Raw genomic sequence first — 27,229 nt, 5'->3', positions numbered from 1 at the left:
TTGTGTGTCATCGGCATATGACACAATGTTCATACCATGGCTTCTGACTGTGGCTTTGAGAAGGGCCATGTATATGTTGAACAGTGTGGGTCTCAGTGAGGATCTTTGGGGGACTTCGCAGTTGACTCATGTGGGTCTGGATGTGTAGGGCGGCAGACTGACCCTCTGCGTCCTCCCGGAAAAGAAGGAGTGGATCCATTCCAGGGCTTTTCCGCGGATTCCTATGTTGTGGAGTCTGGTGCGTATATTGCTGTGGGAGACCATGTCAAAAGCTGCTGAGAGGTCAAGCAGTATGAGTGCTGCAGTGTAGCCATGGTCTAGGAGTAATCAGATGTCTTTGGTGGCTGCCAGGAGGGCTGTCTCTGTGCTGTGGTTGCTCCGGAAGCCGGACTGGGAGCTGTCCAGTGAGTTGTTGGCCTTGATGAAATTCCGTAGTTGTATGTTGATTGCTTTCTCCAGTACTTTGGCGGGATAGGGAAGCAGCAAGATGGGCTGGAAATTCTTTAGTTCTGATGGGTGGGTCAAAGGTTTCTTCAGAGTAGGCTTTCCAAACAAGGTGGTGTCAGACAGAGGTACAAACTTCATGTCTGGCTACCTGAAACACATGAGGGCTGAATGTGGTGTGACTTACAAGTTCACCACCTCTATCACCCAAAAAGCAACAGCCATGTTGACAGATCAACAGGACATTGAAAGGCATGATTGGTGGAATCTCTGAAATACTCAGGAGATGGAATGTCTTACTGCCATGTTTGTTTTTTGCTTACAGAGAGGTGCCACAGAAGGGTGTAGGTTTTTCCCCCTTTGAGCTTCTGTTTGGGCATCCTGTATGGGGACCACTTTGTCTAGTGAAGGAGGGATAGCAGTGACCGCTCAGAGAATCCAAGCAAGATATTGTGGACTATGTGCTTGGCCTTCACTCCAGAATGGCTGAGTAAATAAAGAAAGCTTCTAAAGACCTTGAGCCCAGCCAAGAGCTCTAGAAGCGCCAGAATGACCAAAGGGCTGCACTGGTGGAGTTTCAACCAGGACAGAAGGTATGGGTTTTGCAGCCTGTGGCTCCTAGGGCCCTCCAAGACAAATAGAGTGGATCCTACCCTATCTTGGAAAGAAAATGGGACTCTCTGCACAGTGTAATTCTTTTTAGTGCACCATATAGAGAGCCAGCTTCCTACGATGGATTTGTGGGATTTTTGGAAATCACTGTAATACCAGGATAACACATCATGGAAATTCCAAAATCGGAAATCATGTGGTTATCCCATCAATTTCACTGTTGTCACATGCTCAAGCATTACATAGTCTCGGATAATATTTAAATGTTCCGCTGTGCGATCTTACGGTATTGTCAAACAATGGTTTTCACGGTCTAAATTTGGTTTTAATGTGCCCATTATTATACTTCTCCCCACTTTTATCTGCTCCTCTTTAACAAATGTGTCATTCTTATTGTCCGATATGTGGGACAAAGCATCAAAATTTCAAATGGGATTTCTTTACAGAGAATTTGTGAAAAATGTTTAGGGAATCACTTAATGTATCTTTTTGACAAGCTGCAATGATAATGTGAACTACAAGGCAGTCTATTGTAATTCTTGATTTTAAATGGATGATATTGTAATGTTATCAAGTGCCTACTCTTGGAAGACATTTTTCTCATATAGTGTTGTAGTCTGTAGATGGCTAATTTAATTTCAAGAATAATCGTACACTGTGTACAAAAAATAATCCCTATCTTAATACATCCAGTATGGGTGTTGTTTTTTAAAAATACTGAAGAATATTTTTTTTTTATCTTGACATCCTCCATATTGTGTTTGCTTCTACACTGCTTCTGTGAGGCCCATTTCTTTAAAATGTGGGTTTGTTGTCAGGCTATTGAGATTGCAGCAAGAAAGGTGACGGACACAATTGTGTTTATTCGCCTTTGGAAGAATTTGTTGAGTTGGTAGATTGACACACACCTTAGATACATTTGCCCTCTGTTTTCTTTTGTGCCCCCGTTCTTTATATATATTTGTATCCAAGCTTGTTATTGTCATCCCGTTTTAGTTTCTGGGTGTTTGAATCATATATTTCTTTCTGTTGTTTGCTTAGTGTTCAATTAGTTTCGTCTGAAAGGTCTGCAGTCTGTAAGCAGTGGATGGATGAGTTACAGGGAAACTTTCAGCATGACCACAAGTAGTATTTCCATAACCAGACGGCTAGGCTTTGACCTAATAAAAATTGAAAAACGAATGAACAAATAAATATTGTACAAACTAGGTATAAGTGAAACCTGCCTCCTCTCATTTTCTCAACCCACCTTGTTCGCCGCCCAGCTCCTTAAAAATGCATACACAAGTTTAAAAAATTGAAACCCTTCAAAAACATAGACATGATTACGACGCGTACAACTTATTTTTAACCTCTGCCCAGAATTGCATTAAAAAGCAGTGTGCTGGCGCCTAGTGGCCGAAAGGGGTAGCGCAGCGTTGGTCCTGCCAACATCCTGCCCTCCCAGAAGATGCTTGACGCATGCGCACTGAGACGAGAAAGTGAGAGTTCCCCGCACTTGTAGTGTCTTCACCCAACGCATGCGCAGTACGAGCGAGTGGAATGTCCACCCGCACAAGGCGTCTTCTAACTGGGCCTGCGCGCTGCCGCCATGTGACGTAATCACGTGACCCGGCGGTGGTCCAGCAGCTGCTTCCTCCCGGCCGGACCCGTGCTTGTCCCGAGGTTCCGGGCTCCGGGCAGAGCTGGTCCCGCTGGAGCGGGCGGCGGGGCCGGGAGTCCCCCGGCGCAGAGAGGGGCGCCTCCCCGTGCCTAGGTCCGAGGCGAGAGGGCAGGAGGTAAGGGGGGCGCTGACAGGCAGGGCTGGGGTCGGTACCGGCAGGGGTGGCTGCTGCTGGGGGCGGTGTGCCCCTCCCTGAGGCCTGTCCCTGGAAGCGATGGGGAACCAATGCAGAGAGCAGGGTGCAGATCTGGTGCACCAGGCGGTGTCAGGACATGAGGTTGGGGTATTGAGGCGGGGGGGGGGGGGGGGGGGGGGTGAGAGTAGTGCAGTGCCTGGGAGCCTGTAGCTGAAAGTGATGGGTTCCTGATGCAGAGAGCAGGGTGCAGATCTGGTGCACCAGGCGGTGTCAGGACATGAGGTTGGGGTATTGAGGCGGGGGGGGGGGGGGGGGGGGGGGGGGGTGAGAGTAGTGCAGTGCCTGGGAGCCTGTAGCTGAAAGTGATGGGTTCCTGATGCAGAGAGCAGGGTGCAGATCTGGTGCACCAGGCAGTGTCAGGACATGAGGTTGGGGTATTGAGGCGGGGGGGGGGGGGGGGGGTGAGAGTAGTGCAGTGCCTGGGAGCCTGTAGCTGAAAGTGATGGGTTCCTGATGCAGAGAGCAGGGTGCAGATCTGGTGCACCAGGCAGTGTCAGGACATGAGGTTGGGGTATTGAGGCGGGGGGGATGTTGGGGCTGTGTGCCAATGCCTTGGGACCTGTAGCTGCAAGTACAGTACCCAATGCAGAGAGCAGGGTGCAGATCTGCTGCACCAGACAGTGTCAGGACATGAGGTTGGGGTATTGAGGTATGGGGGGAGGTTGGGGCTGTGTGCCAATGCCTTGGGACCTGTAGCTCCAAGTTCAGTACCCAATGCAGAGAGCAGGGTGCAGATCTGGAGCACCAGGCAGTGTCAGGACATGAGGTTGGGGTATTGAGGCGGGGGGGGGGCGGTGTGTCAGTGCCTGGGAGCCTGTAGCTGAAAGTACAATATCTAATGCAGACAGCAGGGTGCAGATCTGGTGCACCAGGCAGTGCCAGGACATGGGGCATGGCTGGAAATCCAGGACAGTGGGCAGGGTTATAGTAATAGCTTTGAGCTGTAGAGAAGGAGGCAGGGCTGGTGGACTGCAGTAGGAGACCAGTCTCAGTCTTTGGCACAAGTTAGTGTTGTTTGTGTTGTGAGGCTGCTCTGGGGCAAGTGGCAGGGTCGTTGCTGTGGAGCTGGAAGTGAGGTTGGGGTAAGGAGGCAGGAAGGCAGGTGAAAGCAGTGTAGCAGTGTTTGGGGACCTGTAGCTGAAAGTACAGCACGGTATCTAATGCAGAAAGCAGGGTGTAGATCTGGTGCACCAGGCAGTGTCAGGATATGAGGCATGGCGGAGAATCCAGGGAAGGAGGCAGGGTTACAATAATAGGTTTGCAATGCAGGGAAGGTGGTAGGGTTGGTGGTCTGGAGTAGGAGACAAGAGTTAGTCTCTTCGGTACGAGTTAGTGCTGTTTTATCAAGCTGTTCTGTGGCAGGTGACAGGGTTGCTGCTGTGGAGCAGGAAATGAGGTTAGGGTAATGAGGATAAGTGGAAGCAGTGTGTCAGTCCCTGGGGGGCCTGTAGCTGAAAGTGATGGGAACCCAATGCAGAAAGCAGGGTGCAGATCTGGTGCACCAGGCAGTGTCGGGACACGAGTTTGGGGTAATGAGGCAGGAGAGGAGGTGGGGCTGTGTGTCTGTGCCTGGGACCTGTAGCTGAACGCACAGTATCTAATGCAGAGAGCAGTGTGTAGTTCTGGTTCACCAGGCAGTGTCAAGACATGAGGCATGGCTGAGAATCCAGGGCAGGAGGCAGGGGTATAAAAATAGGTTGAGCTGCAGGGAAGGAGGTAGGGTTGGGGGTCTGGAGTAGAGAAAGGAATAAGTCTTTTGTCCAGGTTAGTGCTGTTTGTGTTGTGAGGCTGCTCTAGGGCAGGTGGCAGGGTAGCTGCTGTTGAGCAGGAAGTGAGGTTGGGGTAAGGAGGCAGGAGGGGAGGTGGGAGCAGTGTGTCAGTGCCTGGGGTCTGTAGCTGAAAGTGATGGGAATCGTATACCGAAAGCTATACTAGTGAGCTGGTGCACCAGATAGGGCTGCCACATGAGGCATGGCTGGGAATCCAGGACAGGAGGCATGGTTATAATAGTAATAATAGGCTTAAGATGTAGGAAAGGATCTTTGGCTGATCGTCTGGAGTAGGAGAAAGGATTACCTCTCTTTGGTACAAGTTAGTGCTGTGGGGCTGCTCTGGGCAGGCTTGCTGTTGTGGTGCAGGATTGATCTCTAGGGCGAGGTATAAGGGTTAGAATAGTTTTGAGGTTCTGGGGCTGGAGGTAGTGTTGGTGCTGGGATTCATTACGCTAAGTCCTAACTCTAGGAGTTTTTTAATAGGTGGCAGGGTGATGTTTTGGCCAGGAACGGGACTAAGACTGTGAGGGAAGTGGTAGGGCTGTTGCTGTAGAGTTTGAGGCTGTCTGGAGTTGCTTAATTTGGAGGCTTTAGCACACATTGAGCCAAAACTGAGAATCTGGCTGAATGCTAAATACTTAATTTGGTCTTCAAGCATTTTCTAGCCTCAGGGAACATCTAGTAGTTTTACTTTAATGCTCAGTAAGCTCTGTTTTGCAACTTTAGGGCGTGTGGCCTCCCTGCGGCGTGCCTTGCCACCATGTCCCGTCCCCAGATCATCCACAGTGGCCACTTCATGGTCTCTGAACCCCACGCTGACCGTGCCTTAGCAGCGGGTGGCGTCGAAGAGGACGATGATGACGACGACGATGTGGCACCGGAGTCGGTGGTGATGGCCCTGTCCGAGCGGGCACTGGTGGAGCTCGGCCCAGAGCCCACCTGGCGGGGCAAGAAAGGCGCCGGGGAGTATGACTTTGACACCGTGAATGAGCGCACCTGCCAGACCTACCGATACGGACCAGGCAGCCGCGGCGGGTGCTTGAACATTGATGCCTCCCTTACTAAGCTCTTCGAGTGCATGACGCTGGCATACAGGTGAGAGCGTGGCACTCCCGCCGGTGTCTCTTTATTTATTAGTGAGGGGCTGGGGGGCTTTGTAAAATGCTACAACAACCATTTGGTGGGTGACATTCTTACAGTTCTGCACATGTCCAAATTATAACACATTGGAAATGACACCTTACACAAGGTCATGTATGAGGGGCAGGGCTGCCCACAAACCTGGGCCAAGATTTGGGGACACTGGAATGACTACAGAGGGAACGTTTGTTATGCCGAAATACAGTGTCCGCCTGTGAACTGTGAGCCGTGGACACTCCTTGTGCAATGGTGGGACTCAAACAAAGAGGGGGGAGGTCGAGGGAGACAGGAGGTTTCGAAAGAGACCAATAATTGATGCCTTGGTTCCTTAACAGTGCTATGTTTTGTATTGTTTTTGTTGCTGAAACCAATAAAAAGATTTCTACCAAAAAAAATGCCACCATACATTGGTTCACATTCTGCAAAGGTTATTTAGTTTTGAATACCTAGAATAACGACTTGCCAGAAGCATGGAAACGAAAAGGTTACATTCAGGGTACACGCCTTAAAAAAAGAAATGGGGGACTAACCAAGTTAGACAGTATATAAGTGACATCATGGCGTGTGCTATCACAGCATGGCACGTGACATAGGAAGTGGCTTTACAACCCATAACCTCACCGGAAGTGGAATCACAGGAAGTGAGATCTGATATTAAGACCTCACACGTATGTTTAGCAGGTCTATAAGGAGCAGATTGGAGCGAATTACAAGATTTAACAAATGAGATTTCATGTTGAGGTTGTGACAAAAAAGTGTCACAGCCCCAACGCAAAACCTGGGCCTCAATTTCAACATTTATTTTTTAAAGTGTCTGCCACAAAGAAATTGACACAACGAGAAACATGGCAATGCATCTTTTCTGGTTAATTGGTTGCAAAGAATGTATTACAAAATCTTATGGGGTTAAGAGAGCTTTGTATGCCCTGTAAGTCTTGGAGACTAATAGAAATGGTAAGGTAACTCTGGCTGGTAGCACATTTGCTGGAGAATTGTGTATCATGACGCTCTACTATATGTCACTGCTGCAATCAACCCCGTGCTCTCTCTTTTATGCTGCATTAACTCCACGCTCAGAGACCTTTGTTGTCTTCACCCATACCAAAACATGCTCTTCCTGTGTTTAAATACAAAAGAGTAATTGTGAATATAATTATTCAATTTGGATTACTTTCACATGTGGCCAGCCTGTGTCCCTGTCATTCTCTGTAAAGGTGCCCATAACTGCCCCTCTGCAGCCTTGAAGGGGCATAGAGGACTTTCTTATTCCCCCTTGCCTTGTGAGCTGCGTCCTGCTGGCTGCAGCCGGTCATCTGAATCGAACTGTCCTGATTGGACCTGTGCCTTATTCTTTACTTTTTGGTCTGGGCTGGTGGAGTTGTATGTCCATTGGGCGCCCACCCAGTCCCATGTGTGCTATCACCAACAGGAAAATGTGATTGTGACTGGGCATTTTGTGAGAAATAATGTTGGTGCGCAAGGGGAACTTCAAAGTGTTTATTGGTACATTGCTGTAAATGATGCTGAGAACTTTGAGGCGAGGTGGTTCCTTAACTGATCTGTCCAAACTGCCCACTGGCCACCAGATCGCCTGTGAGAAGCTCATGAGTGGGCAAGGCCCCAGGTGGGGAGCAGTAGGCACAGACACATCCTAGAGGCCCGGATCTATCATATAAATCTTGCTGTACTACATTCCTTTGTCAGAACTTCATGCTATTGACTGATTGAACCGTGTTTACAATAAAAGTCGAGCTCCTTGCATAAAGCTGCTATAAAACCAAATAATAGCACCTTCTGTTCTTTTCTGTGTACAGTTCTTTGAATTGCTCTCTTTACTTGCTTGTTAAAACAGTTCTGTTCTTCTTAAAAGTTTTAGTACTTGCTGGACATGGACTTGAATGTGCAATATGCCCTGCTATACATTGGCACTGCCTTTCATGTACTGGGCTAAATGTGTGAAGCTTTGCCTAATTTTTCGCTGAAACCTCTGCACACTTATGCTTTGATTGCTCAGCTTCACTGGCCCTGGAAAGTTAAGTTCCCTAAAAAAGTATGATAGTTACCCAATTGGAGTGCAGAGTTTAAAAGTGCAGCTCATGCAGGATGGGGACCAGTAATCCCTAAACCAATTGATCTGGCCATTGCATCATCATATGACGATTTGTCATAGAGAAGGTTTATAAGTATTAATTGAAGATTAACTGAAGGTAAACCTCTGTTGTACTGGGCGGCCTTTTATTAAAGTCAGCTTGCTGACATTTCCTCTGTCCATACTAAATGATACTATGCCTTCCAGGAGCCCAAACAAAAGTCTGTCTACACTTAGAGGCCTGCTTTAGTGAGTGGCATTATATACCATAAAGGTGGGGGATAGCAGCGTATTATATGATGTATTTTGTATTCGATAATACGTATAGGCTGTAAAAGTATAGTTCTAGGCAGGAAAAATACTTATCCCTCAAACACCTAGAAGAAACCATATGTGTCACATATGACTCTACCATGTGTTTGGGGATGGCCTTTTGTGTGACCACCTTGCTCAGTGTATGATCATAGTGGCATTTGTAATCTTGCCAGATTGCCTCATAGACCGTTATAGCACAATTGTTAGACCTATTTAAAGTATGCAAACTTCCTTAGCGTACTTATTTACTCCACGATAATGTTTTACTTGTATAATAGGAACCCAGGTCACCCATAGGGTGCACATAACCTACTTGGCACATTTCACTATTGACATTTCTAGGGCAGGGGAAGAATTGATGTTTCTAACTTCATGTAAGAAAAATATCACTTTTAAAATAATACTTCTCAATGTGCTGATATAATCTGATGTACGGAAGTGAAAAAGATCTGCGTGTTAATTAAATACACTTTTTGAATTTTGAGATTTTATCATATGTTTGCACTTCGCTGCAAGATGACTTTGAAATGAAGGTGCTCCAAAAGTTAAATGATGCAGGACTTAACAGTTACCTTCTTTTTTTTTTAACACTAATTATGCTTTAAATAAATGCTTGCCTGTTTCTTCAACATCTTTTTTTATTGTTAGCATCTATTTGTGTAAATAGCAGCAGAGTGCTGCTGTGCACCAGGGGGCCACGTGTCACGGTCGAGAGGGCCGCATGCGGCCCCCGGGCCGTACTTTGAGTATCACTGGTCTAGACAAACACAAAACACTCCCCATTAAAGATAAGTACAGGAAAGACTGGGCCCTGCAGCAAATGCACAGGAGATGAGATTGGAGTGCATTAAGCAGCCGTCGACACGCAGGCACCAAGGAGCTGCATAGAGAGCTGCATTAAAAGCAGCCAGAGAGCAGGAACGATCTCCGATGACACGCCAGGTTATCACATACCTAAACAGTGCAAACGCATGCGGTCAGGAGCATAGTCAAGGCAAGGACAAGGTCTTTTGTGTACTGGTGTTAATGCACTTCTTCAGTGGCAGCACCGTTGTAGAAAATAGGGCCTCTGTTTGGAGTGTTGCAGGTAATAATTCCCTCCCTCTCTGAATCTTGGACCATGAAACGGAAGCAAAGCCCTCGGAGATCGCGAGATTCTGTTGTCAGAACAGTAGATAGATTTATTTTTATTGCTTTGATGGATCTGTAGTCCATGCCACCAGTGCAGAATTCCAAGCAGGCAGAGGCAACGACACAGTGCAGTTCATCTCCTGATTAGTCCACAGATGAAACTGCTAGTTTGGCAGAGTTGTGACATCTGCTAAATATAGATTAATTTAATATTCGTTATGAAATGTTGCATAATTCTCAAGTTTCTTTTCTCAATATCTGAAGGCATGTGTGACTGATAAATAGTTTTCTTTTTTTACTTCACTATATACACCCTCTCTACCATGATGTGCTGTGCAAACAAAGGTGGCTACATGTCCTGTGCGAATGTGGTGGCAGAGCCTCCTGCAAAAGTCTTGCAATCTAAAGTACACAGTTAATTTGAAGATGATGGAGAATGGTTGCCATGCACTTCCTCCCAGAACTGAGAAAAGTGCAAAGGCCGGCAGAGCTGTGCTACAGAATAACGCATTTTATGGGATATATGTCCATGAGCTTGCAGAGCAGTGGGTTTAGGAAACAGAGAAGATGTTCAGTGGAAGGGACAAAGATCTTGAGTGTTGTAAGGTATAGTTGAATGACTGAAGATAGTAGCCCCATGTTATGCATGCAGCAATAGTTATTAAAATGAGAAACCAACCCCTTTTTAGGTGGAGCGCGAGAGCGTTTTGACCTGCTGTAAGTATTGTGGGCTTTTAACCACGCTCACCACACACCCGTCACTTTGTCATTCGTGGGTGTGCCTTTCACAAATCCTTTGATGTAATTGGTAAATCCTTTACGTTCGTCCCGCCTTGGAACTGTTTTGTTACCGCCTTGCAGACTGACCCTGTTACATCACCGGTATCGGAGCGCTGCTCACATTGTTTACACTGTTATCTAATAAGAGTTATTTCATTTTTGCTTTTGGCTTTTATTCACGTGATCTGTAGGTTGCCAGATTACCTTCTTGTGTACTGCATGGTAAATATTTATGTATTTGTTTTTTATTAGCGCTAGTGCTTCCAGGCTCATCAGAAAGCATTTTCTTTCCAGGTCCTGAGGTGTGTTGAAAGCAATGACGCCTATAATGCCCGGGCAAGCTCTAGGCGTGTGTCACTGTGTCTAGTGTGGGAAATGAGGTCTCTGTGGAGTCAGAAGCAGGGGGTAGGAAGCATGGATGAAACAAGGGGTCACCAAGAAATATAGCAGAGACCTTGATTGACTTCATAGTCGAAATTTGACCCAGAGGCGGAAATGCAAAGCCGTTCTCTCTCCAGTAAGAATATTGATCGCCAGAGTTATTTTTACATTTTTACATTATATGCACTCTGATCTGCTTAGTACACGTAGTTTGCAGCAGGCACATTAACTCTCTGCGCTACCTTATAATGACTACAGGCTTACACTAGACAAGAGAACATTCTCTCTCCAGAAAGAATATTGATCACCAGAATTATTTTGACATTTTCACATTATATGCACTTTGTGATTTGCCTAGTACATGTTCTTCTCAGCAGGCACATTAACTCTTTGCTCTACCTTATATGACTCCAAGCGGCCACTATACAAAAGTGCGTTCTCTCTCCAGAAAGAACATAAATCGCCAGAGTTATTTTGACATTTTTACGTTCTATGCAGTTTGTGATTTTCAGCAGCCGTGTTACTGCATAGCGTGTTAAAGCTATTTTCTGCTTTGAAGATGTTCGTTTTTTTGGGCCTCCAGGAATAATGAGTTATTTGTATGAGCACAATATTACAACTCAGGTAAGGTGCTGAAATCCTGGCTTTGGCGTGTTTTTACTGTGATACACTACTATTGAAGAGGGCATTCCAACTGTAATATCGTAAAGTTGGAAGCCAGCCCTTGGAGTAGTATTCGTAGAAACCTGAATATATGAACTACACACGTTCGAGACTGTGAAATTTGAGCTGTGTGCGCGTGTATTTATAAAACTAACCTCAAGGAGCGCTTACAATTCATTATGCTGTACAGTGGTTAATATTTTATAGCTAATATTTCAGTTCAAGTCTGACTGAGGATCATTAGTACCACGTGAGATAGCTCCCCTCAAGCGTGTGAAAAATCATGGGTGTTGTGTTTGACTCCTTAGACTGCAGTAAAGGGACAGTGATCCAGTAAGCATGCTTTCTGCGAGTACAATTATTTATTCAATGCCCCACGGGCAATGTCACCTGTACCAACTGCCAAGTAAATATGTTTTGCACCTGGGAATATTTTGTGTTTTAAGGGTCTTGTTTGAAAAATATATATCCCGGTAGGCCTAATAGCCCTTTAGTTATGTGTAGGGCCACTGGAATTATGTGGCAGAAAGGACTAAAATATGTGGCAGGGTTGACCAATTAATGTGGCAAAAAAAAGTCCAGTTATACATTTGCAATGCCAATAGCTCCAACTCCAGTTAATGCGAGACCTATGGCATTGCAGATGCTTGCTAAAAATGAGGTTTTAGAGGGACTTTCAAAAACCTCTAATGTAGAAGTGATCAAGGAAAGCTGATTCTCTTAGTGATACCTTTGTGAGAATCTCTCTGACTTTCTCAGTACTTCAGTTTACTCTCCTTTCCTGGCTTCTAATAATCGCATGAGCATGTCCCCCCATGTACAGCCATAAAGGCTCTCGGTGTGAGCTGACCTAAACAAATACATGTATGGAGGTCCCCAGGCTAGGCAGCAGATTTGAACTATTTCTGAACACATTTTGCTGGTTCAGAAATGTCACACATGGCCAGGGCAAATCAAAGAACCGATGTAACATGCACTAAGTGCATAACTTGTCTTAGCATGTTAGCTAAACTGCTTTTCTATCTGATTTGCAAAGTTCCACTCAGCAGATGTGAGTGTAAATCATCCTAAATCCATGTGTTTCACCTGAGTGTCAGGGTATGCCAGTGATTTTTCTCAGCAATTCCAAAGTCTTTGTACAATTACATTTTCACCTCCCTCTCTATGTAAGCTACCCAGGAGTGTGAGTGTGATGTACAGATCCTGCTAAATGCCTTAAACATAACAACTGAGTTTGTACCACCTAGTGGTGATTTGCTATGCCTTTGCTGTGTTATACCTACCATCAGAATTAGCAAGACCTGGGAGCATCTACTTGTCTCCACTGCTGTGCATCACAAGGACAGGTTAGGGACCTGGCAAGCCATGGGGAATCTGTGCACAGGTGACCCAGGGGCAAGACCATCCGGCTCTTTTCTCCTTCCTCCAGGATGGGCTGTCACACCATATTTGGGTTCTTTTCCAAAGAGGGTGTTGACTGTTTCTTTCCATCCATACTGAACTTAGGATGGCAGAGGTCATTCATGGCTGCCATGAACCAGGACAGTAGTCTGAATCCTCAGGAATGTTCAGTCAACAAAAAACCATGCTCCTGTAAAGTTACCAGTCTGCATGTAAAAGTCACAATTCATCAATTTCCTTCCTTCTTTCAGCTACATTCTTAGGCCTACTCTTGAGCGCCTACATTTTTTGGTGTGACCTATACTCTGCAAAACCTTGCTTTCATTTTTATTCATACTCAGTACTTGTTGAAAGGGGGCCTTATACTCGGAAAATATTGAGCTTTTCCATCGCCGCCAGTGACCTCAGCTGGCTTCAACTCCCTGTAGTCTGTCATTTTGACAGGAGTCTGAGAATTTTTTTGTATTGCAGTTGTGTATTGAGAAATGGCTCATACAAGTCTCCATGGTGTCTTTGGGCCTATGCTTCAGTGTACTGCTGCCCTTCGCAACTCTCTTTCATGGGATACTAGCCTCTTCATGGGATACTAGCCTGCCTCTTCAGGAAGTCTTGTTCACAGCAGCCGTGTCCCACAGAAAGCACTGCTAGGGAAGAATGACAGGATTTTCATTACTAGTGCTCTTACGTCCGTGCCTTGTACCTCTTTAACATGGAAATATATTGAGCAAAACTCTTTACAGGCAAGAAGAGCACATTGAATATCTGAGCTCTTTAGCCATCCACCTTTGAAAAGCTGGCTCACCCTCAAACACGTATCTCTTTTAATGTGAGCTTAACTTTTTTTCTCCCTTTCTTTAAAGTATAGGCTTTTATTGCCATTTTACATCATCAGAACATGATATTCTCACAGGTCACCATGATGACGGTAAATATACATAGCAGTGTCAGATTAGCAACAGAAAAAGGATCCTCCCCCACCCAGAACCCACAACATAATCCCAGTTACGTGACAGCATAATGGGCTAAACATGTCAATTTTCAAAAACCAAACCCCTCCAAAGCCTCCCATCCGGCTCCCGGGGACCCTGGATCACTCACCCCTCCTTGTGTAAGTGTACCACTTTCCACATCCAGCACAGCTCATGGTGGGTGAGCATTGGGGGGTGGTCCAACAACTCTGAGCATTGCAGCCCAAGCCTGCAAATCATCTGCAAGTTTATCATCCCTACCGGTTATCCACATATGGCACTCCTCTGCATTTGCCCATACAGCCGTGTCTCTCTTCCGCTCTGCAGTCGTTGGGACCCTCGGGGACAACCATCGGCTAGCTATCCTTCGCTTAGCTAATGTGAGCCCCACCACTAAGAATTTCCTACTTAATTTATTTTCCTCTTTAATGGGACGGCCCTAAAAGGTGTTACCCTATATCCCTGGGGCTGTCCCACCCAGTGGCCCTGCCCAGAGAGGCCAAAATCTCTTCCCAGTATCCAATTATACAATATCATATGAATGAAATCCTCATCCCCTGGATTGCACCTGGGACAGGAGGAGGATCTCGTGGGATATATCTTGTGTAAGGTGATGGGTGATAGGTACTCCTGGTGTATTACATTGAATTGTGTCAATTTAAACCGGATGTTAGATGACACTGGCCTGACCCCCTCGTGTATGGTAACCCAGTCCATCAGATAATGGTGTATCCAGTAGATTTTTCTGTCTGTCATGCACAGTCCTCCCTCAAGGCCCTGTAAAGGTGCGAAACAAGTCTGTGTCCCTCCATCCCCCCCTCGCCCCCCCTGCCCAATTCAGCAAGGTCCCCAGGACCTGGGATTTGGGGGTGCCTCCAGAGAGGATCGCCAGATTGCACAGGCTGCTTCCAAAATGTTAGCATATTGAAGAAATTGCCCTATACTCAAGTCTAATAAGGACATGGCATCAGGTGACGTAACAAACCGGTCATGCGGGTACATGTCTCTCAGGGTCTCACGTCCCCTTCCAGCCACTTAACCACAGACTTCGTTTAATGGCTGCCACTACAGGTAGGACTCCGGCACCCACCATCAAAAGCTTAGGCAGAGAAAAGTCTCCCGAGGTGCCCCTAAGCAGTCGAGTTTCTTAGTTCTCGTTGTTGTCGAACTAATGAACTGCATGCTGCAGCTGGGCAGCAAAATAATATAGTTCCAAGTAAGGCAGCTCCAGGCCTCCCCACCTCAGGTAAGTTTAAGCATAGAAAGGCCTAGCCGCTTTCTCCCTGGTGCCAGTAAGAGATCTTCAAGTAGTTTATCCAGTCCCATGAACACCTTCCTGGGGATCTCATATAGGGTCCCCTGGAAATATATAGACAGTGGGGCAATACAGTCCTCTTAACTAGCGCCACTTTTTCCATTAGGGATAAAGGCAGTGTGTTCCAGAATCTTATGGAGGGCTTTAGCTATGTTGAGGTACCTAAAGCTCGATGCCCCATAGGCCAAGCTGATTCCCAAATACTGAATATTTTCCGTTACCCAGGGTAAGTCGGTACGGGGCAGAGATGCCAGATGCCTACCAGCTAACCCTGCCAGGGGGACCAGCCTAGATTTAGTGCAGTTGACGCTGAGATCGGACAATTCGCTGAACTCAACTAGAAGAGCCAACAAGATGGGGACTGAATATTCAGGTCGTCTCAAATTGATCAGGAAATCATCACCATATAGGGAGAACACGTGTGTGCTCACCAACCTGCACATCCCATCCCCTCAATTAGTTGCGCTGTCGGCATGCCACTGACTCCATCGCTAACGCGAACAGCAGGGGGGCAGGTGACATCCCTGTCAAGTACCTCAGTGCAGAGAACCAGTGAGGCGCTGTCCCATCCGCCCTCACTTTTGCTGTTGGTTGCGTATACAGCAGTTAAACCCATCTCAGGAAAGTGTCCCCATACCTGCTCTGCATAAGACGTCCGACAAATAGTCCCGTGATAAAGATTAAAATCCTGTTCGGTATCTAGGAGGGCCAACGCGTAGCGTCCTCCTCCGGGGATAGGGGGTGTCAGATCAGCGCGAGTCTGTTCAGATGGTGTTTCTCGGCGGTATAAAAACGCTTTGATCATGGTGAGTTAATCAAGGCAAAGAAGGCAGGAGTCGCGTCTCCAGGACCTTACTCGGGATCTTTATATCGACATTAGGCATCGAAAGGGGGTGATACGAGGTGACCTTCTCCACGTTCCGGCCTCTCTCATGAAATCCGGGAGCATTCCTTTTCCAAATGCTTCAGTGTAGGCTTCTAAGAGCCTCTCAGCCATAGCGCCTGCGCTGATAAAATTCCACTGGCAGTCCATCGCCACCAGTGACCTTAGCTGGCTGCAACTCCCATATAGCCACCACCATCTCCTACTTGGGCAGGGAAGCATCCAATCTGTCTCTTCCTGGGGCAAGGAAGGTAACTCCGAGCCCTCCAGATAAGAGTCTCATCTGCACCGAGCTAGACGGTGGGCTTGCATAAAGTGCCACAGATGTGAGGCATGCACCCCGATGTGTGCCCCGATGTGTGCAAACCCTGCCTCCAATGGTGGAACCTGCGCCTCGCTGCGCAGTAGAGTGGCACGCAATCTACTAGCCTCAGCTCCCTCCACATGGGGTTGCTGTCGGTAGCTGGTGCAGACAACTTTGTCTAGACGCTCCCAGGTTTCAAGTAACTCTCACCCTCCTTCCACTCAAGCAGTGCCTGGGCCCGCACTGCCACCGCGGGGTCAGGGTGCCCAGACTTTCTTCCAGAGTATCTAGAGATTTAGATAATTTTTGTTTCACCCCATAAATTACCTATAAGCACTCCCCACGCAATACAACTTTCATAGCATCCCACTCAGCCCCACTCGCTGACGCACTGCCCCGATTTTCTGCAAACTAATGATCAACCGTCTTGTGCACAAGCTCATTAAACACTGGATCCATGAGGGCATTGGCCCTTATCCGCCACAGGGGTATGCTCAGGGGCTCTCTGGACAATCTGAGCATTACCGACAGAGGGGAGTGATCGGAAATGTAGCCACGGCCTCCGCACAGTGTGGTAATTTGCCAGTCATCCAGTAGTAATCTACATTACTATAAGTCCAAGGAAAAACACTAAGAGCTGAAACATGCTTCCAGATTGTGGATGAACTGTACTTTACGTTTCCTCTATGGACATATTCACCCCTATTCCTGGTGTAAAGATATAGCATGAGTAAACATTTGGGGAAAGTGCTATTGTTTATACCTGTTACAAGGGAACGTTATTGATCCATTAAAAAGTTATACGTTTGACGTACTTGAGTAGACTAGTGTGCAAGAAGCCCACAAATCTTAAAGTAGGGAGTGCACAGCTTCCCGAGTGGCTAAAAGTGATAGCTTTCTGCATTATACTGCTCTCTGCTACTAGGCCCGGAACCCTGGGCTTAGTGCCAGTTCCTGTTGGGGTGTGTCATATAGGTTCTGTAATTTATTTATCTTTTCTCTAGAGCCTTGTGCTGTCATATACGTAACGCTCGGGCTTTTTGGTTTCTTCCAAACTTATAACCAGCCCAATGTATTATACCCACCTCCTAAGCCTGCCAGTACTTCCAACACCAAGACATACCCACTCCCAATTCCGAAGAGTTTGCTGTTCATACTCTTCAGGACTCATCTGTTCACTGAACGAGCTGATGCAGGAGTCTCCTACCGTTCTGATCCCTGGGATGTTTTTCAGCAGTTAGACCTTTCTTGTGGGGCTGTTGGTTTTTTAGATTATCTAGCCCTTCCTTCTGGAGTTGTTGGTTTTTAAATTATGCTGCTCTTAGCTGGCCTCCCATCTCCTCTCCAGTAAGAAATGTTATGGTTTCTCGCTTTTCTGAAATAATGCAGGCAAGTATTGGTCATCTTGGGTCACAAATGTAGCTGTTTTTGCTTGCATTTAGCACTCACATGATCACTTTTTTCACAGCATTGTCTTGTTAAGCTTTGCAGCCATCACACTCCATAATTTTCAATCAGATGAGCAGTTTCCATTTGTGATGTAGTTTATATGGCGTAAAAGAATGCCTGTGTGGGAAATAAATGTTTATATAGCGCTCAGGAGGAGACAAATTAGCACTTAAATAAGAGGAGTTATTACTACCAACTCAGTGGAAAACTACAGAAAAGACTCTGTGGGTGTTAAAATAAGACATATGGATTGATGTTTTTATTGTTTTATTATTGGTTTGATGGTGAAGGTGTGTTTCAGGTCAGGGGTCCATTCATTTCCACCAAGGAGCAGCCTGAGGTGTACTGGGGTGGGCGGAGTCACTTGCGATGGTGGGAAACACAAGGATAGAAGGAGATTGGATACTTCGGGGAAGGGGAGATAAAACAAGTGGAGGACATTAGTATTGTAGAGCGGTGCAAGGCAACAACTGTGTGCAAATGTTGCACAGCTTTAAACAAGTATTAAAAGAAATCTACCATCCGCTTGAACCTTCTTAGCCACTTGTGGTAGGGTATGAGGTGCCTGTACATCTGCATGCACTCTAATACAATATATATTGTGCCAAACCTATTTCAAAGCTGTTTCCCCCTGTGCATGGTTGCCCTCGGTATGGGCTATCTGCAGTGTACATTGATGCGTACATGTTGGTCGTCTGAAGTACGCATTATTGTATGTACATGGTATGTCTGGATTGTGTGTTACTAGTACTGGGTCTGTTACTGCATGAATGTGTGGGTCACGTGAGTGCATTACAGATCTTGGCCATCTGAAATATGCATTGCTGCACGCGTCTGGGTAATTTGGAGTGCGCTTTATGGCGTAAGTCTGGGTCACATCAGGAGTGCAATACTGCACGTATTAAGGTGGATTGGCCGTCACAGCATGCATCTTGGTTGCATGAACTGTGTGCTAATGACTGTGTGCTAATGCCCTGTCTCAGAGGCAAGCAAACCTGTCTAATGAAGCTAGCATGTTAAAATAAGATTGCATTCCATAAATTTCTAAACACAATCTATAAACTGCTCTCGGAGATATGAGCGTCAGATACACTGTACTGCCTTTAATGGCTGCCTCTCCCTTTGACACCATAAAGCGGGTGAAGTCTGTAGGCGTTCCTTAAGAGGAGTATGAATGAGCAAGCGGTGTACACGGAATCCACCGAACCCTTCTTTCGGTCACACTGGGTGGTAGTCGCACTTCAAGGGGTGTGGTGAGAAAGTAGCACTTGCGGTGATGAAGAAAGAGAATACGTTCATGGGTTTGTCTTGATCATTTATGGCAGAAAAAATATTGTTGTTCAAAAATGTGTGCTTGCAACTAATATGACTAAAAATCAAACCAAAAGCACACAGACTCCCTTACTCAGCAGAATGACGGGAAAAGTACTGTTTCTAATGTCCAACCGAAACAAACTTACCTGTTGTTTGAGAAACTGAAACTGAAAGCTTCTCTTGAATGAATTCATAACCATGCAGACAGGGAAACCTGGAATAAAGCAGGGGAGTGCTCCTCTAAGAATGAAACAAACTGAGCGTGGGGTACAGGAATACATCAAACAATCTATGAGCTCTAGGCAGGAAAATACTTTTTCTGTTTACCAGGCATGGTGCTTTATGAACTGGAGCTGACAGTGGCAAAGGTCTGAATTTGCTTTAAGAATGAAAGCAGGACGTAGTCCTTCTACCCAGTTTATACGCGTAAAAGAAGCATTCTAAAAATGCGAAACATTGACATTCGTGTCACAATTCAAGGCTACCCAAGCTTTTGTCAATTGTATGGTTCTGTCTGTTTTAAAAAGCTTTAATGACACCTTTTTTTAGGAAAACTGTCCTTGGCTCTGGCTTTACTTTCCCAAAAAAGAACATGGCTTGTGCATGACTGACATCTTGTAAACGGAAAGATTGCCAGGTGGCCAGAAACAGCTAAAGTCTGAATGATGTTCTCTGAGGGTTAGGTTTTAAAGCAGAATATGCACTGCTATGATTTCCAGGAAATAAGATCGATAGCAAAACGTCTCTGCACTGAAGCACTGCTGGACCCGAAGAGATCACCTACTGAGTGACGTCATTAGGAGTCAATAAGAAGTGGCCTTTCACATAGTGTCAAGCACCGCGAAGAAACCAAAGCTCGCAACTGACATACATGTAGAAGAGTTGTCACACCCTTGGGTGTGACCACTGTGTATCGAGTACAACGCCAGCTCACAGGTTCCTGGCTGTGATAGTGTGTCAGAGGTGTTCATCACTGGAATGAATGTGATATCCAAAGTCCAGTATTTCATGGTTATAGAAGTCCCACCTCAGATTAGTTATGCTCTCATGATATCATCGTGCATGACACTTTTCAAGCCCAGAATGCTTCATCAGTTTGCAGTAACACATGAAGTTGAGGGTACATGGAACAGTCCAGGGTCAGTATGATTCTGGTGAAGTATAGTACTCACTTTAATTCAGTTCAACCTTTAATTCTTGTGTTGTACAGGCGTGTGTTGTCTATATCTAAAATCCAGGAATTTTACAAACGTTAACTCAAGTGTACTTCTTTAACGGGTTGTGTTTGGTTCTGTTGTGCTTATTATACCTCCTCGGACCGGATGTGGGTGGGGAATGTGGAGAGAACTAGACATGAGAAGGAAGTATTGTGTTTTCCTAGTTGCTTCTTATGCGTGCAGTACACACCCAATCATATGTTGGGGTGGGCCTCTGAAGGGGGCCTCGCAGGAAGAAGAGGGGTCTGGAAGAGAGAATTCATTGAATGAATACTAAGCTTTTCAATGTTTTGAGATGACTTCCTTGGCCTTTCTTTGTTCTCTCTGGCTGCTTCCCTCCTCCCCACCAAGTGCTTACCCACCTCCAGTTTGGCACATCCACCAACTCTTAGCCTCTTTTCTCCTGTTCCATCTCGTTTAATGAAACACAGTTGTGGCCACTGTGGCCTTTTTAATACTGAAGGGAAGCATCATGCGTGAGTCCTGAAACATAGGACTGGACTTCTCCCTGCTTGAGTTGTAGTGGCAGGGGTCACCAGTCTCTGGTATCCCCATGCCTTCTGCCACGAGGCGAGAAACCTTGGTGTCATGGCCTCCATCCTGCTGCAGGTGCCGTTCACTTTGAGCCGACCTCTCTTGACGTGCCACCAGATGGCAGTACCCATCTGTCTAGTCCTGAAGCTAAGGCCAAAGGCTTTGGTGTGTGAGTAGAGGAGCTCAAAGTCAACATTTGAAGGGTTTAGGCTTACTGATTGGCGGTACCAGAGTGAGAGTCGAGGCCCAAAGTTCTTCTCAGGAGGACAGCACCTACTGGAATACCCCTCTTTTGGAAGGGATTGAGAAGTCTTCCAGTAGAGTATGACACTCATTTGTGAAAGGTGTGGGTGCTGTCGATAGTGTATGACTGCTATTCTATGAAGTGTGTTGCGAGTGCTGTTGGTTGTGTGTGATTCCTAGTTTTTAATGGGTCGGACAGCTGTTGATTAAGCAAGAATGCTGTAAGTGTCTGACTTCTACTTTAAGAATCTGTGGATGGATGTAGGCATGCTGTTGGGGCTGTTGGGACTGCTGGTATGCAGAAAGTATGAAAATGCGTCGTGTAATGTGTGACTGCTAGTCTGTGAGGGGAGCTAGAGGGCTGTTGGCATGTAAGGTGTTTTCTTTTCCACCCTACAAGCTTGAACTTTCCCCATTTCGTTTTCATTGAGGCCACAGCTGTAGACAAACTGCGTACTATTTACCGATGGGTGAAGCGTAGTCTTGATACGCCGCTGCAGCAACCGTTCTAAAGGGGATTCTTCTTCTTCTGCTTTTGTCCGTGATGGTCTGCTTTCTCTAATGAGGCTTCCCAAAGCATTCATCGCCCAGACTATCCATTTATTTCTTCTTGATAACCCTTACTCACTGACCACCGGCATGCTGCCCCATCTCACCAGTCATCTGACTCCTGCATCATGTGCCAACCAGTGGTGTGCTGTATTCCCACGCACGTCTCAGCTTCTCCCTAATCCCTACCCAGGTTGGGTTCGTGTGCGCAGATACTCGCCTGCTCCTGAGGCCTGTGGTGCCACAGTAGAGGGTTGGTGGGGAGCATGGGCGCTAGTGTGGTTGGTTTTGTCTTGGGCAGCAGGCAAGAACAGTGCACCTTCATTGTAGCTCATGTGGAAATGTAGGAACTCGTTCTGCGCTGTTGCAAGCAGATGCAAGGGCAGTCAGTACTTATTGGGATTTATAATTGTGAAACATTGGAGTGATTTAGCTCCACTGTCCTGGGGCCGTTCTGCTGTTAGGCCCATGCTGAGCACCAAGTATACAGCGTTAGCACTTTACCCTAGGCATGCTTGCAGTTTGTGTAACCGTAACTGATAAGGAGCTCTTGACCTTGAGGGTGTCGAATCAGTTCATAACACAATTATGTCAATAAAACGTGCGCTGCAGGAGCAGATGATATCCCAGCATGCACCTGGTGGCAGAATGGATTGTGGTGGTATTCAGTCGTCTCTCCTTTTTTTTTAAAGTTTTTTTTTTTTCTCTCTGGGACAGCTATAAAACAGTTTTTAAATAGAGGGATAGAGTGGCCCCTGACATCTATTGGTAAATCTCTTTATTAGATAGTATTTCAAAGGTTTATGTTCTTAGTCCTGAGAAGGTGTTCCACGTGTTATGGATAGTAACATTTTGCTTCAGGAACAGGCCAAGAATTTCAAGGCCAGGCACGATCTTCCCTGGGTTTCCTGTGTACTAAGTAGAACCTGGCTTGGTGCTTTGGGCTAGACTGTTTTTATTGGATCAGGGTCTGCACAGATTTGCAGATGGCTGGGTCCAAACTGAGGTCAGATGGTGGGCAAAAGAATGATGGGTTGGAATGCTGTCCCAAACGATTGCCAGTGGTTAGACAAACAACAAGCATTCCTGCCATCTTTTGTTAGTTTAATGTACCGCCCTAAATAGTAAGGGCATGCCTAGATGTGGGTCCCATGCTTACTGTGCCACTGGAATCAAGCTACAGCCTACTGACATGTCCAAATCAGGGCGAAACCGGTCTTGTGTTGCTTCTGTTCTGCTTCAGGGAGGGCCTGGCCTGGTACTTCAGGCTGGTCAGTTCCTATTGGAGCAGGACCAAGACTTACTGAGTGAGTGACAGTGTTTATTGTATACATTATTTAAAAAAAACATTACAATATGCAATAAATTAAGTAGCACATAAAAACATAAACATGTTAGCTAATTTCAAATAGATCAAGAAAAGAAGGATCATAAGATTAATAAAAGAATACCCTATCCCTCTTCAATGCATAAAATTTAGTTATTTGCCTTAGCATGCCCATTAGTTACATTGTCATTTAATTTAAGTCTCTCTTTTTTTTTTTTTTAGGTTAGCTCCAGATATCTTATTAATTTCCCGATAGTGTCAAGACAGATTTGCATATGATTTACATATGACTGAGTCCAAACAGGTGGGCAAAAGAGTGATGGGTTGGAATGCACCCGAGCGATTGCCAGTGTTTAGACTTATTGCAACCATTCCTTTCCATCACCTTTGTGTGTTTGCCCATAAATTCATAGTTTTAGGGGCTGCTTTGTTGCTGCTTTATGGGCATTAGGTTAGCTTTTGGCCATGTTAATCAACAAGTCCTGTGGGATAAACTGAGCTCCCCTACGGATTGTTGTGTATGTTAATCGTGCTTCATTGCTGCAACTGGACAGAGTTTAAAATAGATTTTGATCATCTGTCATAACAAATCCATGCCTGTAATGGCCTTAATAAGCCAGGGCTGTGTTCTGGCTCCTGCTCTCTTCACTTTATATATGACTGACCATTCTCGAGTATCCCAGGGCCCTCACTCCTTTGCTTTGAAAATGAAGACCATGGAAATCTTGTGCCTGCTTTAAGCAAATTATCTTATAACATTGAATTACACACCCGTTGCTCTACAGAGGAAATTCATATCCTCGGGAAATTACTGCATGGAGAGTAAACTAATTGACAATGTAGACAAAACGAAAATTTTACTACTTGCTCCCAGACAGCAAAAACTAAATTTGTGGCTTGAAGGGGCCAAACTGGAATAACTCCTCACCAAAATATGGGTTTAATATTTTCCTTCCATTTAAAACTTGATACCCTTTTGGCTGTAATTAAACGTCTGTCTTGGCTTCCGTTAAAAAGTCCTCCTTTGCTGTGATTGTCGCTTTGGTGTGCGTTCTTGTGAACAGCTACTGCTACTGCAAGCATTTAGAGGGAAGGTTATCTCTCCGGCACCTCGTGGGGCCAATTTACCAATGTTATACTCTCAGTTTTATTGGAATAGCTTAGAGGGTTTATGCATGAGAAAATAGATTAGTTACCACCAGACACTATGATGCATGCTTAGATAATGGAGTTTGAATTGATATTCTGGGACCTGATAATGAATATTCACTGTTTAAGATAACTCAATCTACCATGGAGTCCAGAAAGATTTTCTTTCTTTCTGCAGTGCCTTGCCATTTGGGGCTTCAGATGTCCCCACCTAATTCAACTATTTGTTGTTGATCATGAGGAAATGACTAGTTAACTAGTACTTCCGCAGGGTGACTACATCCCTAGGTCTGAGAAGACCACTTCATGAAATAGCAAAACGGCTCAGTATATCTCATGATCTGGTTTATTTTGATGGGAGGCTGTTGATGTCCTTAAATTACTTGAGAAAGTTGCAAGATAAGAAACTACTTGTAGAGATCTTGCATATTCGAATGTCCTTGAATCCCAACCTGAAACTTCCCATATTAGACATCATCCATCCCAGCAGATAGCAGTAGGTGCTCCTGAGGTCTGAATATAAAAAATGACAACTACTACTTGCTACCCCACTGTAGGCTGCTTTTGTCCTCACACTGAAAATATTCACACAAGTAGTTTTTAAACCATAATATTTTTAATTGCTGTGATGCAATGCATATTTTTTTGAGGCAGATGACATCATTTGGCACATCTGGGGGCCTTGATCAATTTGTACGTCTGATAAAGAAAATGTAAATTTATTTTAAGAATGTTATTATGTTGTTCTGTATGACTTTGTCTTAATGAACTATTGTAATAATAGACAGCTTAAACAGTCACACAGCTTCCACACAGCTCCCACTTAAAGCCTCTGGCATTGTTCTGTAACAATGAACCCTTCAACAGGCAGTGTGCTGCGCTTACATTTCCAACAAGCCATGATCACTTGCTGTGCTACGCAAGGCTCTGCGCGGCCCCTTTTGAAGTTTCTTGCACCCAAGCTCGTTTGGATAACCTCTACATTTACTGCCGACTATTGACTCAACGTTTCAGGAATATGTAGCTTTTGTGGTTTGTAGGAAGTTGGCTCTGTATGTGCTATTTCAAAGTAAGGAATAGCATGCACAGAGTCCAAGGGTTCCCCTTAGAGGTAAGATAGTGGCAAAAAGAGATAATACTAATGCTCTATTTTGTGGTAGTGTGGTCGAGCAGTAGGCTTATCCAAGGAGTAGTGTTAAGCATTTGTTGTACATACACATAGACAATAAATGAGGTACACACACTCAGAGACAAATCCAGCCAATAGGTTTTTATATAGAAAAATATCTTTTCTTAGTTTATTTTAAGAACCACAGGTTCAAATTCTACATGTAATATCTCATTTGAAAGGTATTGCAGGTAAGTACTTTAGGAACTTCAAATCATAAAAATTGCATGTATACTTTTCAAGTTATTCACAAATAGCTGTTTTAAAAGTGGACACAGTGCAATTTTCACAGTTCCTAGGGGAGGTAAGTATTTGTTAGGTTAACCAGGTAAGTAAGACACTTACAGGGCTTAGTTCTTGGTCCAAGGTAGCCCACCGTTGGGGGTTCAGAGCAACCCCAAAGTCACCACACCAGCAGCTCAGGGCCGGTCAGGTGCAGAGTTCAAAGTAGTGCCCAAAACACATAGGCTAGAATGGAGAGAAGGGGGTGCCCCGGTTCCGGTCTGCTTGCAGGTAAGTACCCGTGTCTTCGGAGGGCAGACCAGGGGGGTTTTGTAGGGCACCGGGGGGGACACAAGTCCACACAGAAATTTCACCCTCAGCGGCGCGGGGGCGGCCGGGTGCAGTGTAGAAACCAGCGTCGGGTTCGCAATGTTAGTCTATGAGAGATCTCGGGATCTCTTCAGCGCTGCAGGCAGGCAAGGGGGGGGTTCCTCGGGGAAACCTCCACTTGGGCAAGGGAGAGGGACTCCTGGGGGTCACTTCTCCAGTGAAAGTCCGGTCCTTCAGGTCCTGGGGGCTGCGGGTGCAGGGTCTCTCCCAGGCGTCGGGACTTTAGGTTCAAAGAGTCGCGGTCAGGGGAAGCCTCGGGATTCCCTCTGCAGGCGGCGCTGTGGGGGCTCAGGGGGGACAGGTTTTGGTACTCACAGTATCAGAGTAGTCCTGGGGTCCCTCCTGAGGTGTTGGATCGCCACCAGCCGAGTCGGGGTCGCCGGGTGCAGTGTTGCAAGTCTCACGCTTCTTGCGGGGAGCTTGCAGGGTTCTTTAAAGCTGCTGGAAACAAAGTTGCAGCTTTTCTTGGAGCAGGTCCGCTGTCCTCTGGAGTTTCTTGTCTTTTCGAAGCAGGGGCAGTCCTCAGAGGATGTCGAGGTCGCTGGTCCCTTCGGAAGGCGTCGCTGGAGCAGGATCTTTGGAAGGCAGGAGACAGGCCGGTGAGTTTCTGGAGCCAAGGCAGTTGTCGTCTTCTGGTCTTCCGCTGCAGGGGTTTTCAGCTGGGCAGTCCTTCTTCTTGTAGTTGCAGGAATCTAATTTTCTAGGGTTCAGGGTAGCCCTTAAATACTAAATTTAAGGGCGTGTTTAGGTCTGGGGGGTTAGTAGCCAATGGCTACTAGCCCTGAGGGTGGGTACACCCTCTTTGTGCCTCCTCCCAAGGGGAGGGGGTCACAATCCTAACCCTATTGGGGGAATTCTCCATCTGCAAGATGGAGGATTTCTAAAAGTTAGAGTCACCTCAGCTCGGGACACCTTAGGGGCTGTCCTGACTGGCCAGTGACTCCTCCTTGTTTTTCTCATTATTTTCTCCGGCCTTGCCGCCAAAAGTGGGGCCTGGCCGGAGGGGGCGGGCAACTCCACTAGCTGGAGTGTCCTGCTGGGTTGGCACAAAGGAGGTGAGCCTTTGAGGCTCACCGCCAGGTGTGACAATTCCTGCCTGGGGGAGGTGTTAGCATCTCCACCCAGTGCAGGCTTTGTTACTGGCCTCAGAGTGACAAAGGCACTCTCCCCATGGGGCCAGCAACATGTCTCGGTTCGTGGCAGGCTGCTAAAACTAGTCAGCCTACACAGATAGTCGGTTAAGTTTCAGGGGGCACCTCTAAGGTGCCCTCTGTGGTGTATTTTACAATAAAATGTACACTGGCATCAGTGTGCATTTATTGTGCTGAGAAGTTTGATACCAAACTTCCCAGTTTTCAGTGTAGCCATTATGGTGCTGTGGAGTTCGTGTTTGACAGACTCCCAGACCATATACTCTTATGGCTACCCTGCACTTACAATGTCTAAGGTTTTGTTTAGACACTGTAGGGGTACCATGCTCATGCACTGGTACCCTCACCTATGGTATAGTGCACCCTGCCTTAGGGCTGTAAGGCCTGCTAGAGGGGTGTCTTACCTATACTGCATAGGCAGTGAGAGGCTGGCATGGCACCCTGAGGGGAGTGCCATGT

At 46.1% G+C, this 27,229-nt stretch overlaps 1 protein-coding gene across 1 annotated transcript in view; it reads left to right on the top strand.

The window, feature by feature from the left end:
• The first annotated feature begins 2,651 nt into the window (after positions 1-2,651).
• The window catches only part of LOC138293648 (MLX-interacting protein-like), a 168,708-nt gene continuing 144,130 nt past the window's right edge, over positions 2,652-27,229 (top strand). The window contains exons 1-2 of the mRNA XM_069232939.1: positions 2,652-2,834; positions 5,414-5,782. Of these exons, the coding sequence (XP_069089040.1) occupies positions 5,448-5,782 (335 nt within the window). The 5' untranslated portion in view covers positions 2,652-2,834; positions 5,414-5,447. The remainder of the gene's footprint in view (positions 2,835-5,413; positions 5,783-27,229) is intronic.

This window comes from Pleurodeles waltl, chromosome 4_2 (genome assembly GCF_031143425.1).
Source record: "Pleurodeles waltl isolate 20211129_DDA chromosome 4_2, aPleWal1.hap1.20221129, whole genome shotgun sequence".
Lineage (NCBI taxonomy): Eukaryota > Metazoa > Chordata > Amphibia > Caudata > Salamandridae > Pleurodeles > Pleurodeles waltl.
The sequence above is the reverse complement of the archived record's forward strand: the minus strand, read 5'-3'. Positions and strand labels throughout refer to the sequence as shown.